This window comes from Sorex fumeus, unplaced genomic scaffold, assembly GCF_029834395.1.
Source record: "Sorex fumeus unplaced genomic scaffold, SorFum_2.1 ptg000043l, whole genome shotgun sequence".
Taxonomy (NCBI): domain Eukaryota; kingdom Metazoa; phylum Chordata; class Mammalia; order Eulipotyphla; family Soricidae; genus Sorex; species Sorex fumeus.
Genome location: NW_026606100.1, coordinates 30,199,249 through 30,214,786, shown reverse-complemented (window position 1 = coordinate 30,214,786; position 15,538 = coordinate 30,199,249). Strand labels below are relative to the sequence as shown.

General features: G+C 40.8%; 1 protein-coding gene across 3 annotated transcripts in view; it reads right to left on the bottom strand.

Moving 5' to 3' along the window:
• The window catches only part of SLF2 (SMC5-SMC6 complex localization factor 2), a 47,198-nt gene that overhangs the window by 8,022 nt on the left and 23,638 nt on the right, over positions 1–15,538 (bottom strand). For all 3 annotated transcript variants that reach the window (XM_056120498.1, XM_056120499.1, XM_056120500.1), the window contains 9 exons: positions 15,226–15,301; positions 13,571–13,712; positions 8,743–8,845; positions 7,756–7,932; positions 6,805–6,902; positions 4,803–4,890; positions 3,912–4,043; positions 2,869–2,946; positions 1,660–1,746 (listed from right to left, as the gene is read on the bottom strand). In XM_056120498.1, coding sequence (XP_055976473.1) covers positions 1,660–1,746; positions 2,869–2,946; positions 3,912–4,043; positions 4,803–4,890; positions 6,805–6,902; positions 7,756–7,932; positions 8,743–8,845; positions 13,571–13,712; positions 15,226–15,301 — 981 coding nt within the window. The remainder of the gene's footprint in view (positions 1–1,659; positions 1,747–2,868; positions 2,947–3,911; positions 4,044–4,802; positions 4,891–6,804; positions 6,903–7,755; positions 7,933–8,742; positions 8,846–13,570; positions 13,713–15,225; positions 15,302–15,538) is intronic.

Genomic DNA, 15,538 nt, shown 5'->3' with positions numbered 1-15,538 from the left:
TATCCAAACAGAGGCACAAAAGTATTGACAGTACATTACAATAAAAAAAAAAAGGATGGATGAGGGCTAGAGTGATAGCACAGCGGGTAGGGCGTTTGCCTTGCACGCAGCCAACCCGGGTTCGATTTGCAGCATCCCATATGGTCCCCTGAGCACTGCCAGAAGTGATTCCTGAGTGCAAAGCCAGGAGTAACCCCTGAGCATCACCAGGTATGACCCCCCCCCCCCCGCAAAAAAAAGAAGGATGAGACTGAAATAGAATAAAATGCTTAAAAAGTGTTTATGGTTGGGGCTGGAGAGATAGTACAGCAAGTGGGGTTTTGTCTTGATGTGGCCTACCCATGTTGGATCTCCAGCACCTCATATGGCGCCGTGAGCCCGCCATGAATGACTAAGCACAGAACCAGGAGTAAACCCTGAGCACTGCTGAGTGTGACCCCAAAACAAAAAAACAAAAATGTTAGTGTTTCAGGAAAAACTGTCAAGTCATTTTTAATTAGCATGAAAGTTGTTTTCTTACCTCCATACTCATATTCACCCATTTCACTTAGATTATACCAAACCTTATTTATTTGTCTTGGTCACACCCAGTGGTGCTAGGGCCAGCTCCTGACTCTGTGTTCAGGGATCACTCCTGGCATGCGCGGGGAACCATATGGGGTGCTGGGGATATAACCTTGATCGGCTTCATGCAAGGCAGACACCCTACTTGCTATACTGCTGTCCAAAATATCTTAATTTTTACAATGGGCAAACCTAAAAAAATTTATTAGTATTCAAAGAACTTTTCTCCGTAGGTGCTAGGAGTTTTAGAATTTTAAGTACGGGGGCCAGAGAGATAGTATATGAGGTAGAGTGCTTGCCTTGCATGCAGCCAACCTCGTTTCAATCCTCAGAACCACTATGGTACACCTCAAGCCCTTCCAGAAGTGATCCTGAGTATAGCTATTGTGGATCCCCTCAACACCTTCACCGCCCCCCCCCAAACAAACACTGTAGCACTGTCCTCCCGTTGTTCACTGACCAAAAAAAAGGAAAGACCAACCAACTCTCCACTCCCCATCCCCCCCAAAAAAGAATTGGAAGTACAGAAAATTAGATCCCTTTAGCACTGCTAGGAGTGATCCCTGAACATAGTGCAAGGAGCAAGCTGGGAGCACTGTGAGCCCAAAAACAAATAAAAATCTCAAAGAGTCACCTGCAATGATGCTTCAGGGTCCATGCAGTGCTAAGAACTAAAATCAGGGCCTCTCACAAGTCAGTCTGTATTCTACCATTTAAGTGTTCTCCAGCTCTGAATTTCAATTTTTCTTTTTTTCCACTTTCAATCTACCTAGAAGTACTTGAGAGAAATTGACTCTATTATCAAAGAAAAAAGTCAGACTTCTAATCTTATATATATACTTTTTGGGGAGGTATTTTACCCGGGCACTCAGGAATCACTCCTGGCAGTGCTCGGGGGATGACATGGGATGCCAGGGATCAAATCCAGGTTGGCCTTGTGCAAGGCAAGCACCTTACTTGCTGTACCTGCTCTGGCCCCACATGTATACTTACTTTTCCCCCAGATAGTCTTATATGCTACTTGTCTTAAAATAGTAATGTAATTAAGATTAAGCTAACTTTACAAGTAAATAAAGAGAAGAAAAATGTGCTCACCTTAGTTCTGTAGAAGAGCCTCGCATCTTCCCTGATATCACACTTAACATGCTTTTCCAAAGCCCCACAGAGCAGCACGAAATGTTTCTATGTAAAACAAACACAAGGAATGAAAACAACTCTGAAGCATTACAAAGGAACAAAGAGAAGATTATGCAGTTGAACAACTAACAAATGATTAAAAAATATCTATCATTCTTTAGCAATTTCTGATGTTAACTATATCATACAGCAGTAATTATCAGAAAATAGCAACTGCCACAATAGACCATATTGGTTTATTGCTAGTTAACATAAAAAACATACAAAAGTTTTTGCTACGAATTAAGGCACGTTAATAAAAATTACCCCTAAAAATTCAGGATGGGGGTGCTCTGTGTTTAATCCTTGCTCTGCTCTCAGGGTTATTCCTGGTGGGGCTTGGGGGACCATATGGGGTGCTGGGGATTGAACCTGAGTCTCCTGCATACAAAGCTTATGCTCAGCCTGCTGAGCAAGTATTTATATTTCTTCTTCTCTCCCCCCTACCCCAACATACACACACTTGGAAGTGCTCTGGGCTTCCTCCTGGCTTTGCACTCAGGATATCTCTCCTAGCAGGGCTTGGGGAACCATATGGGGGAGTGGGCCCAGTGTGCTGGGGATCGAACCTGGGTAGACCAAATACAAGACAAGCACCCTGCCTGCTGTCTGGTCCCTGAAGGAAAAATTTTTTAAAGAGGAAAAAAACAAAACAAAACAAAAATGGGGGTAGAGAAGAAGAGATGGGAAGAACCCAGATGAGAACTGTTCTATTTGGGACATCTTCTTAATGGATCATGTGGCTGCCAACTTATTATGGTTAAGTTCCATGCCAAAAAAGGAGAATCATCTATAGACAAACAAATCCTGTCAATAATATGGTTGCAAGAAAACAACAATCTAGAGTACATTAAGTTTCTATAGCAAATCCAAAGTTAACTGTTGAGTTTTCTGCAATATACAAAAAAATCTTTTTTTCTTTTGTTTTTGTTTTGAAGCCACACTGGTGATGTTACTCCTGGTTCTACACTCAGAAATTATTCCTAGCGGTGCTTGGGGGACAATATGGGATGATGGGGATCAAACCCAGGTGGGACACTATACTATCTCTCTAGCTCCAGAATCTTCATTTAAAATGATCACTAGTTACTCTTACCAAACCAAAACCCCCAAAACATTAAAACCTACCCGTTGTCCAGAAGAAAAAGAATGAGAGCAACTGACTTCACCAACTAAATGAAGAAGAACATAGGTCAGGTAATATGCCTGTTAAAGAAAATAATAAAATGAGATCAATGAGTAGGCTAGTAGAAATGTCATCCCAGTTGTTCGACTATGAAAATTGGCTAGGAAGGGTTAAAAATTTGCTAAAGTTAGCTGAACTGGTAGGCAGAAAACCCCTAGGATTTCTGATTTCTAATTCAAGCACATTTTTCATTTTTTGTGGGGAAGGAGGAATGAGGAGGGTCGAGCCCTCCAGCCAAGTATTCGGAAGCTATGTCCAGGAGTGTGTCCAGGAGTGACCCTTGGGCAGTAAGTGGTGCTGGGAATTCAAACCGAGGTCCGTGGGATGCAAGGCAAGAGTGTTAACCCCTCATACTAGCTCTCTGGCTCTCAACTGCATTCTTTTTTTTCTTTTCTGGCCAAACCCGGAGGTACTCAAGGTTCACTCCTAGTTCTCTGCTTAAGGATCACTCCTGGCAGGATTTGGGGAGGGGGGGGGGCATATGGGGTACAGTGGATTGAACCTGGGTCAGATGCATGGAAGGAAAGTACCCTATTCACTGGACTATCTCTCCAGCCCCTCAAGTAAATCAATTATTCTGATAACTTCACAGCTGTCAAAAAAAAAAAAAGGCCTATAAAAAGGGTCTCAGTTTAAATTTCTACCAGCCAACTTCCCCCCAGAGCCTCCTCTTCAGTAAATCATTTAATTTTGAAAATATGAGTGAGGAGAGAGACCCTTAAGAGAAATCAGGTGCAGCAAGCTGCAGTGCTGTTTACTCCAGAACGGGATGTGCTCCAACCATCCTTTCACTTCACGTCTCAAATTCAAGTTTACTGAAGAATTTCACCGTTTATTTAAAAAAAAAAATAATTCTTTATACTCACTCTTGCTAGAATGTATCTAGTTTCTAAATTCGGAAATGCCCATGGTCTTAGCCTCTGGTTAGGAAGCTGGCATCAGTTATGTTCCACATTCTCTTTCCTAGTGCTCTAGCCCCAGTTACCTGTTTTTCTAGTTCCATATGAAGACTGTCATCGATGGTGCCATTTGGTTGTTCAGTTCTTTTCTTCAAGACCATTTTCTTTAGCAAATCGGAAGGCTTCATTTGCACAAGGTAGTGATGTAGGACTGATATCTAGAAACAACAAAGAGGGGACCCTGAATCATACTGAGCAGTACAGCTTCTCTTTAAGCCACTTTTCCCAGAGTGTCTTCTTGTTCACTCTGTCTTCCCTAGTTCTTGTCCCTTCAGCATTCTTTCTAGTCCGGTGACATGCATTTCTCCTTCACGCAGAAGTCTGAACTGCTTAACAGGGCTTTTTTTTCCTTTCCTTTCCTTTCTTTTTGCTTTTTTGGTCACACCTGGCGATGCACAGGGATTAGTCCTGGCTTTGCACTCAGGAATTACTCCTGGCGGTGCTCGGGGGACCATAAGGGATGCTGGGACTCGCACCCAGGTTGGCCGCGTGTAAGGCAAACCCTACCCACTGTGCTATCACTCCAGCCCCTAAACCTAAAGTTTAAAGACTAATTTTAAAGCATGTACAAGATGTAATTACTATATAATATTAATCTTGCGATAAAAATTGCAAACTTCAATAAAGGAAATACATTTGATGAAAATGATCACATTTATATACCATGTTGTAATTTTCCCGGTAGTTTTTAAATATTAACTTGTCTAATTGTGCACAGTCATCCTGTGTGACAAAGGGTGTAATTCATTTCCATTTCTCTGATTAAAAACTGGATCACACTGGCTAAGTACCACACATTCATGTATTTATGATTATAACAGCATCAGAGCTAACCTAAATTTTTGACTTAGGTTCTATGCATTTTCTATGTTCCTCATTATCTCTCACATTTATTAAAACAAAAAAGTTATTTATACCTGAAGATTATTGGCATTGGGGATTTCTTCATGTTTCTCATCCAAAAGCTTTGAAATAATCACTAGACTGAGGCACTGTCTCAGTTGCCTGGAATTAGGATTTAAAAGTAATGAGAATTAATTTTCAATATTGCTTGAAAAACAAATTAAGCCCAAAAGAGTTCTTTTAGTTCGAAAGATAGCTAATGCTTCAAAAGAAAGCTTATTAAAACACATAGACTTTTTTTTTTTTTTTTTTTTTTTGCTTTTGGGTCACACCCGGCAATGCTCAGGGATTACTCCTGGCTCATGCACGTAGGAATCACTCCTGGCGGTGCTCGGGGGACCATATGGGATGCTGGGTTGCTGGGAATCGAACCTGTATCGGCCGTGTTGGCTGCGCGCAAGGCAAACGCCCTACCGCTGTGCTATCGCTCCAGCCCCTAAAACACATAGACTTTTAATCACCGTCACTGTCCTCCTGTTGTTCATTGATTTGCTCGAGTGGGCCCAGTAACATTGTGAGACTTGTTACTGAGAGACTTGTGTTTGGCATATTGAATACGCCACGGGAAGCTTGCCAAGCTCTGCCGTGCGGGCAAGGACAAGAAAATTTCATTTAAAATATGTATATAAAGTTGAGAGTTGTCTGACGTTCAGACAAATTATTAAGAACCCTTCTCTTTTTTTCTGTTGATTTACTGATAGAAAAACTTAAAAATTTTTTTTTTAAATTGAGATACCTTTATTTACCAAGCTATTCATAATGCAGCAATTTTATAGTAATTCATAATCAAATTCAGGCGTACAGTTTTCCAACATCAATTCCATCACCAGTATCGGGGACGACTCTTGTCTGGGTTCTGGGACTACATGGGATGCCAGGGACCAAACCCTGGTTAGCTGCATACAAGGCAAGCACCTTAACTGCTATACTATAGTTCTGGTTCCTAGAAAAACTATTTTATCTTTGGAAAAATTTTCTTTTTGGGTCACCGGGTGTGACCCCACAGGGGTTACTCCTGGCAGTGCTCGGAGAACCATATGGGGTGCTGGGAATAGAACCCGGATTGGCTGCGTGCAAGGAAAATGCCGTGCCTGCTGTGCCATTGCTCCAGCCCTGGAATATTTATTTATTTATTTGCTTTTTGGGTCACACCTAGCGATGCACAGGGGTTACTCCTGGCTCTCACTCAGGAACCACTCCTGGCGGTGCTCAGGGGACCATATGGATGTTGGGAATCGAACCCGGGTTGGCTGCATGCAAGGCAAACGCCTTACCCTCTGTGCTATCGCTCCAGCCTTATCCTTGGAATATTTTTAAAAAGATAAGATTCAACTAATAAAAATTAAAAAAAAAATCAAGACTGTCACTGTCACTGTCCTGTTGTTCATCAATTTGCTCGAGCGGGCCCAGTAACGTCTCCATTTTGAGACTTGTTGTTACTGTGTTTGGCATATTGAATACGTCACGGGTAGCTGGAAAATCAAGATTATAAAATATTAAATATCAAAATGAGGCCATCTATATCTTTCTCAAACTTAATGAGCAGTTCATAAATGTTAACTGTTTTCTTTATTTTTTATTGGTCACGCCTGGCCATTCTCAGGGGTCACTCCTGGCTCTGCACTCAGGAATTACTCCTGGCAGTGCTTGGGATCATATAGAATGCTGGGATCATATAGGATGAACCCTGGGTCAGTCACATGAAAGGCAAACACCCTTCCTGCTGTACTATTGCACCAGCCCTACATGTTAACAATTCTCTCTCTCTCTCTCTCTCTCTCTCTCTCTCTCTCTCTCTCTCTTTCTCTCTCTCTCTCTCTCTCTCTGGTCACACCTGGTACTGCTCAGGAGTTGCTCCTGGCTCTGCACTCAGGAATTATCCTGGGCAGTGCTCAGGAGACCATATGGGATGCCAGGAATTGAACCAGGTTGGCTGCATGCAAGGCAAACACCCTACCCGCTGTACTATCGCTCTAGCCAACAGTTTTCTTAATGTCTAATTCTCACTTTCAATACCTTCCACGGGATGTCCAGTTAGGGACCAGCTGTACCAACCACAGAAGATTGTGGGGATGACTAGAGAGTTCATTTATAGCAAGACAGAGCTCAGGTACCTGAAAAAAAAAACAAGCAAGCAAGATTTTTCAAACAGTGGAATCAAACATCCTCCAGATCATAAAAATCCCTTTTTGCCCTAATGGAAACAATAATATTTTATTACTATTTTGTTTGGGGGCCCTACTCAGCAGTGCTCAGGGATCTTGGCTATGTACTCAGGAATCACACCTATCAGTGTTTGGAGGAATCCTATATGGTTCAGAGGGTCACACCAGGGTGTACTGCATACACGGCAAGTTGTTTAACTCATACTGTTTTAGCCAAAATTTTATTGTGTGGGTTTTTTTTCTCCTTCATGTTTTTCTGGCCATACCCAGCTGTGCTCAAGACTTACTCCTGGCGGTGCTCAGGTAGCCATAAAATGGGTGCCAGGATGCACCCAGGTCAGCTGTGTCTGATCAGTTGTACCATCTCACCAGCCCCTCCAAAACACTTTGTTTCCCCTCCCCCCACTTTATTTAAACACTGTGGTCTACAAGTTTGTTCACGATCATTTGTTACAGGTATTTAATATTCCAATCCCACTGTCATCTTCCCTCCACCAATGTCTTCATTTTCCCAAGCTTGCCCCTGTAGCAGTCCCACAATAATTTACTTCGTATTGCTTGTTACCACTAAATGACTAACCAAAATATCCAAAAAAATTATTTCCGAAGAAGAAAATATGTGAAAAGGGACATTCAGTCCTTATCTGAGCAAGCTGCATTGGTGGAGGACTAAAACACACGTTTGCATGTGGCGATCCTAGGTTCACTCCCCAAGCACTCTCAGCAAGTTGTAGTCTCCCACTAAAACAAAACAAATACAAAACAGAACAAAAAATAATACTGAAATTTTAAGTAATGTTACCTTTGTATTCCAATCTCTGATGTTTTTCATCAAATTTATAAGAAGGCTCTGAAAATCCACTAGAGGAATCTGTTTCAGCTGTTTCTCCAAACTCATTTTAAAGACCATTAAAATCAGCAGCATTATTTCATGGTCCTGGTAACCTTCCGGATGTATAGATGTACACAAGCCTAGAAACTTTGATATGAATGCAAACAGAATATTTGCTTTACTTGAAGACCTTAAATTACAGAGTTTTCGACAAAAAATAATATAATAATACTTTTAAAAAATGGTTTTGGGGCCAAACCCAGCTGTTCTAGGGACTTACTCTTGACTCTGTGCTAAAGGATCATGACCATTCCTTCTGGGCTCTGGGGAACATGTCAGGTGTCAGAAATTGAATCTGGGTGAGATGCACGCAAAGCAAGAGCCCTGCCTGTTGTACTAGCCCTTTTCTGTTTTTCTTTTCCAAGACTTTCTTAATAGCTCAGTATTAATGCTTTGATTTAGCTAGTAAATACATTTTCATACCGTTACTAACTCTTGATCATGAAGTTATGTTGGAAATGATATTTTTTTTCTCCTTATGCATCTTAAATCTGAAATACTATAGGTGTAAAAAACTGTTTCAAAAAATTAGTAAAGGTATTTCAGAACTATTATTATTTTTTGCCACACCTAGCTGTGCTCAGGGCTTAATCCTGGATTGCAGTCTGAGATCACTCCTGGGAAGAGGTCAGGGGGCCATAAGGGGTAACGGGGATTGAAGCAGGGTTGACTGTGTTCAGGCAAACACCTATCCACTATACTAACTCTGGCCCCTCTAGAACTAATCTAACTAATCTAATCTAAAATTCCCTTTTCTGCCACATATAAAACAAAAATAAAAATAAGATTTAATACAAGATTATCAATAAATTTCAGAGACTGGATGTCACTTGATAAGACAAAAGAAACTAAATGGTTCTAACTTTGTGTTAAAGATAGACAAAATGTTTTTCCTACCTTAACCACATTTAAAATATTGGTTTCAGGAAGACTTGAAAAAACTGGTTTATAAGATGAATCATCAATTTCTTTTTCCCCAAGTGTCATCTGCATTTCAGAACTATTGAAAAATGAATAAAGCAATATGAAATTAGGCAGCTCATAATCAGGAAATTACTATATTTATGTATAATTTATATACAGTTAAAAATGTATGAGAGGGAGAGCTAGGGCCACAACCTGACAGTGACCAGGGGCTATTCCTGGCTCTATACTCAGGAGTCACTCACAGAAGTGCTTGTGGGACTGTATGTGAGGCCAGGGACCAAACTGGGATTGGCCACATGCAAGGCAAGCACTTTAATCCATATACTCAGAGGCCCTAGAAATGTTTCCATTTTAAGTTCTAATAAATGTATTAGAGAAATCACTATCAATCGAGAAACAGAACATTTCCCAAAAGCCCCTTTATACGAGTTCCAAATCAATCAATATCCCACTTCAGGTACACAAAAAACAATCTGGTTTCTGTCAGTATACTTTAGTTTTCCCTTGAACAATCTCTTATTATAAGACACTATTCTTGTTGTTCCTGGTATCAGAGAGCTATGCAGAAGGTAGCTCTAATTACAAAAAGCTCATAATCTGTTGTTGTTTTTTGGTCTGCACCTGGCTCTGTGCTCAGACACCACTCCTGTCGGGCTTGGGGGAGCCATCTGAGGTGCTGGGGATCAAACATGAGTCGGTCTCGTACAAGACCAAGTATCCTACCTACTGTGCTATTACTCTAGCCCCCAAACTCATACTTAAAAGTCACATTGAGTGGCCTAAAGAAACTGCCACAGGACCAGGGAGATAGCTCAAAGGGATGGTGAGCATACTTTGCATGTGGGAATCCCAGGCTCAATCCCTGAAACTCCATGGTTCCCTGAACACTGCTGGGAGTAACCTCTGAGCTCTGAGTCAGATGTGGCCTCTGAGTACCACACGTATGAACTTCCTGGCCCCCTCTCCCCCAAATAAAAAACTGCCCAGTAATAAAAAAGAACTAGTACTAGAGTACAGGAGTATGGTACAAATGGTAAGGCACATGCAAGACCTTGGGTGTGATCTCCTGCACAGCACAGACCTCTAGTACTAATATTACTGGGAGTGGCTTGTCTCCTTCACTGTCCAAAAATAAAAAAAACAGAAACAAAAAAATTCTAAGTCATTTGACAGAGAAGACACATGAAACTGGCTTCTAGAAACATGAAATATTTGGGGCCACAGAGATAGTACAGCAGGTACGGTGTTTGCCTTCAAGCAGCAGACCTCGGTTCAATCCCTGGCAGACACCCCCATGATCCTGGAGCCCTCAGGAGTGATCTCTGAGCATAAAGTCAGGATTAAGTCCTGAGCACTGCTGGGTGTGGCACCAAAACAAAATAGAAATATGAAATATTGGAGCTGGAGAGAGTGCAGTGGATAGAGTGCTAGCTTGGTTGTGTTTAGGGGTTACTCCTAGCTCTGCGCTAAGGGATCACCTCTGGCAATGCTCAGGGGACCATATGGGGTGCTGGACACTGAACCCAGGTTGGCTGCATACAAGACAAATGTTCTACCTACTGTAAAATTGCTCTGAGCCCCCAAAACCCATTTTTGAGTCCATTAAATATTAAGTAATAAAGTAATAAAATAACACACACATGCAAGGGATATACTTTACTACTAAGGCACATCCTTAGCCTTTTAAAAAATTTCTCTGTGGCCAATTTCTTCTGCTATTGAGATTAAGTGTATTTATTTAAATCTTTAATCTATCAGTCTGAGATATAGATATGCTATATTCTTACCCTAATCCAGGTTTTCAGCTAGAGAACAGTACCAGTCACTAAAAAGACAACTTGTCTATCTCTCTCTCTGGCCACACTCAGCAGTGCTCAGGGCTTACACCTGGCTCTGTGATTAGGGATCACTCCTGGTAAGGCTCACTGTCACTGCCACTGTCCTCCCGTTCATCGATTTGCTCGAGCGGGCCTGGTAACGTCTCCAATGTGAGAACTGTTACTGTGGTTGGCATATCGAATACATCACGTGTAGCTTGCCAGGCTTTGCCGTGTGGGCGAAATACTCTCAGTAGCTTGCCAGGCTCTCTGAGAGGGACAGAGGAATCAAACTCGGGTTGGCCATGTTGGCCGCTTGCAAGGCAAACGCCCTACCTGCTGTGCTATCGCTCCAGCCCTGGTAAGGCTCATGGGACAATATGTGGTGTCAGGGATAGAACCTTGATTGCCACATGCAAGGCAAAATGCCTTACCGCTGTACTATCTCTCTAAGCCCCTCTTTTTCTCATTTTAAAAAATAATCACTTTAAGTACATATATGTAGTTGGTTTAATATAAGTTGTTGCATTAGTTCTGCCTCAGAATACTTCAGACTTTGCTGTGTCAAGGATCTGGAGCAGAAATCACTGCCCGGCCAGTGAGAGTTCTACCCCCAGTGCTGCTGCAAAGGTTCATCACAGCTCTGTAGTTTTGAGCCTGGAAACTCTGCTGTCTGTGATCTGCAGCACTAAAAGTGATTTCTGATGGTGCTGCAGCCAGGCATGTGCAAGCAATACAACTGAAAGAATGTGGCCCCTGCAGGAAGATACGTAAGCCTTGGCGGGCCTATGTATGAGCACTACAGTGACCCCTGGCAAACACAATGACCAAAAACTCTCTAAGACGACCACAGACAGTCATGTGTGACATAGCAACGACAACAATGAAAAGAAGGGGGAAAAAAAGAAAAGAAAAAATAGGTAATTTTCAGAGACATTATTTTTCCCATAACTTTACAATCACTTGCATAGTCACAATTTCCTCTTCCTCCCCCCAAAAACCCCCCTAATTGTGGTATTTTGTGTTTACCTTTAGGAACTCAAATATTTATAACATTAAATATTCTATACTGAAAGCATAATTCCTCCATTAAAGTCTCTTAAAAAATGTGCCTTAGTAACATTTATATATACATACACAATTCTATTTAAATTTATTCCGAGGGGGGCTGGAGTAATAGTACAGTGGGGAGGGTGTTTGCCTTGCATGAGGCTGATCCAAGTTCAATCCCTAGCACCCCACATGAACCCCTAAGCATGCCAGGACTAATTCCTGAGTACAGAGCTGGAAGTAACCCCTGAGCACTGGTGGGTGTGGCCCCAAAACCAAACAAAAGAAAAAAATATTTATTCCTAGTTTTTTTTGGTTTGTTTTGGGGTCATACCTGATTTATGCTCAGGGATTACTCTTGGACCTACACTCAGAAATTACTCTTGGCAGTGCTTGGGGGCCCATACAGGATGCCAGGGATTGAACCCAGGTTGGCCACTTGCAAGGCAAGAACCCTATCCACTGTACATCTCTACACCCCCAGTATTTCATATTTTTCAGGTTATGTTTTAATGATAGTTATTATATCTTAAGGAAAGTCACTGATTTTTCTTTATTAACCTTATCCTAGCATCTATACCAAATTCTCTTACTTGTTTGTAACTGCTTTCCAACTTATCTACAGTCTTCTATCTATAAACACTAAATCACTTTTGTAAATAGTGAATCTTTTAAGAATTCATTTCTAATATTTATCTTTTTTAAGACATCAATACATTTTTAAGTTGTTTCATGTGGTTCCTTCTTTCCTTGTCAATCCATCACTTCCTCTAACATTTGAATCTCTGTCTTCAAAATGTCCCAACAACAAATTCTACTTAATCCAGTTGTAATATGTCAGTCTTTAATGACCAGAATCTGATTTCTTCACCCAATTGACTTATTTTTAGTATTTTTTTGGGGGGCCACACCTGGTGATTCTCAGGGGTTACTCCTGGCTCGCACTCAGGGATCACTTCAAGAGTGCTCAGGGGACCATATGGGATGCCAGAGATCGAACCTGGGTTGGCCGTGTGCAAGGCAAGTGCTCTACCGGCTGTACTATCACTCCGGTCCAATGCAATTTACTTTAGAGTCATCTTTCAGGATCAGAGCAGATGGATCTGCTTAACAATTTTAGGTATCCTCAAAACATGACTAGCTTAAGATCATTTAACTATCAGACCCTACACAACAGTAAACAACATCTTTGCTGATAAGCCAATACCTACGAAAAAAAAATTGACCATCAGATGTTTCATCTCTCATCAGCTGTATGTTAGTTCTTCCCCACAGATCTAACAAGTAGTCCTACGAGTAAAGCAAATCAAAATACTTTATGAGGCACTGCCAGTAATTTTTGTCTTACTTTACCCTCTTGTCTAATTTCTTTGGTCAGTAGTTTAAAACAATGTTAATTAACAATATTTTGTTACATTATTCTTTTTTTAGGGGGGCTGCCCACAACAGGAAATGCAACAGGGATTGCACAGGGCTTATGCCTGGCTTTGCATTAAGGAATCACTCCCAGGCAGGGCTCAGGGGCACTATATGTGGGGCTGGGACTATAACATTATTATTATTAAGTGAAGCAAGATAGTTTCTATTATACACAACTTATTTAGATGTAAAGGGAGAAAAAGAATAAGTACATGTTCAAGAGAGAAGGCAGACTTCTCTAGAGTAGAAAAAGCCAATTATGACATTATTTTTAACATAACATTGTTATAGTAACAAAACGGTCTAAGGTTATAGTAACAAAACATGAGAATGCTTATTTCCCTGTTAACTTGTTATAGACTGACAGGTATTAAGAAGACATTAGTTCAAGATCCATTTCAACTTTAATAAAAACCAAGAATGGATATTGAACATATTATCAAATGAATATTAGAATATATGCAAATTATTTAAAATAATCTTTATGAGTTAATTTTGAAAAGAAAACTTACACTAGATTGTCTTCATTAAAGTCTGGCTGAAGATTCTCCAGAGGAAACAAAGACTTAAAATCAATTCCCATATTGAAAAACACAGCCGCTATGTCAGCCAATGATGGGATCCAGGGCCACACTGGTGAATCACTGAAGTTATCTAATTAACAGAAGGAAATATTTTATACCAAACCCTGGGCCCACAAACTCACAGTTGCAAAGTAACAGCCTGCATTTTATCATAATCACAATGATTTTATAGAAAGGACATTTGGCAATGGTCTGCTACATAATAGGGATAAAAAGAATGATCATAGGGATGGGTTTTTCAAATAAATGTGAAGAAAATGACATTCCTTCCCAAAATACCTGAGAGTAATGGATAAAGGGGTGTACCAGAACTCAGGAGAAAGCAATATATTTTAAATGATGCAAATAGTAATACTGCTGCTGAAACAACAAGATTTTACCATCTTCAGTTCCTACATAGCCTCACTCTTCCAGTCTTCAAAACAAGTGAAACAGATGAAACACAACTCTTGATTTTTCCCTCATTAACATAAATTTCTTACAAAAGAGACACGGAAATTATTTACATGATGTAGATTTCAGAACTTTTACAAAATGGGCATCATCACATAATACCACTTCAAAGGTGAGTTCAGTAAACGAACATCTCAAGAATGTTGCCATTTAGAAACGTTATCTAGAACTACTCTGGTGCAACCATACTCTGGGAAAAGAAATTTATCTTCAATTTTAACACTGACTGGCTGACTCAAATCCAAAAGCTTTTAGTGCTTTCAATACTTTATTTTTCCTTTTTGGTTTTTGGGTCACATCCAGAAGTGCTCAGAGTATATTCCTGGATCTGCTCAGAGATTTCTCCTGGCAGCGCTCACAGGACATGCCAGGGAGTGAATCCTGGTTGGTACATGCAAGGCAAACTCCCTACCTGCTGTATAATCTCTCCAGCCCAGCTTCCAATACTTTTCCTTGAAATTTCTCTGGAAGCATAAAGCATCCTTTGGTTACAGTTTCACCTACACTCCTTAAATCATTACTTGGTCAAAGAGGGAAAATAAGTCTTTAAAACGCTTATCACTATGACGCTAGCTGCCATAGTTCATACTCTACTCTCAAACCTCCTCTATAAGGAGAAGGCCCCTGATGCTTGTTTCATCATAAGAAATCTTTATTTTGAGGGGGAGAGAAAGGGGGTTAGACTCAGCACTGCTCATGGGTTACTCTTGGCTCTGCACTCAGGAATTACTCCTGGTGGGAATCAGGACCATATGGGATGCTGGGGATTAAACCCAGGATCTTACGCGTGCAAGACAATTGCTCCTATCACTAATTTATATCCTTGGCCCTGCAGATACTAATTTCTGGAGTTTCCTTTCATCATTGAAGATTTAGGTGGCAAAAACAATTATCTTGCCCACACAGCAAAGCCTGGCAAACTACCTGTGACATATTCAACATACCAAACACAGTAACAACAAGTCTCACAATGGAGACGTTACTGGGCCTGCTTGAGCAAATAGATGAACAACGGGAGGACAGTGCAGTGCAGTGCAGTATTTTTAAATATGCTCATTTTAGCGATCTGTAGGAGATCCAAGTACATACACACAACCAATAATATATTGTTAATCAGAAAATTTACTCACCATTTCTAATTGTAATTTCCATCAATGTACTTAAAATCTGCACAGACACAATACAATCTGTGTGAACTGACATCATCTGTTAAAAGTAAAAAAAAGAACAGTGAAAGAAATCACGAGCATTTGCAATTTGCTTAGGCATACATAAAGGTGTTTTATGTGCATTTCACTGACTTATAATTATTTTTTTGTTTTTGGGGCCACACCCAGTGGTGCTAAGGGCTTACTCCCAGCTCTGGATTTAGGGAATCATTCCTGGAGAGAATTGGGAGATCATTTAAACCCAGGTTAGCCACGGACAAGGCAAGTGCCATAT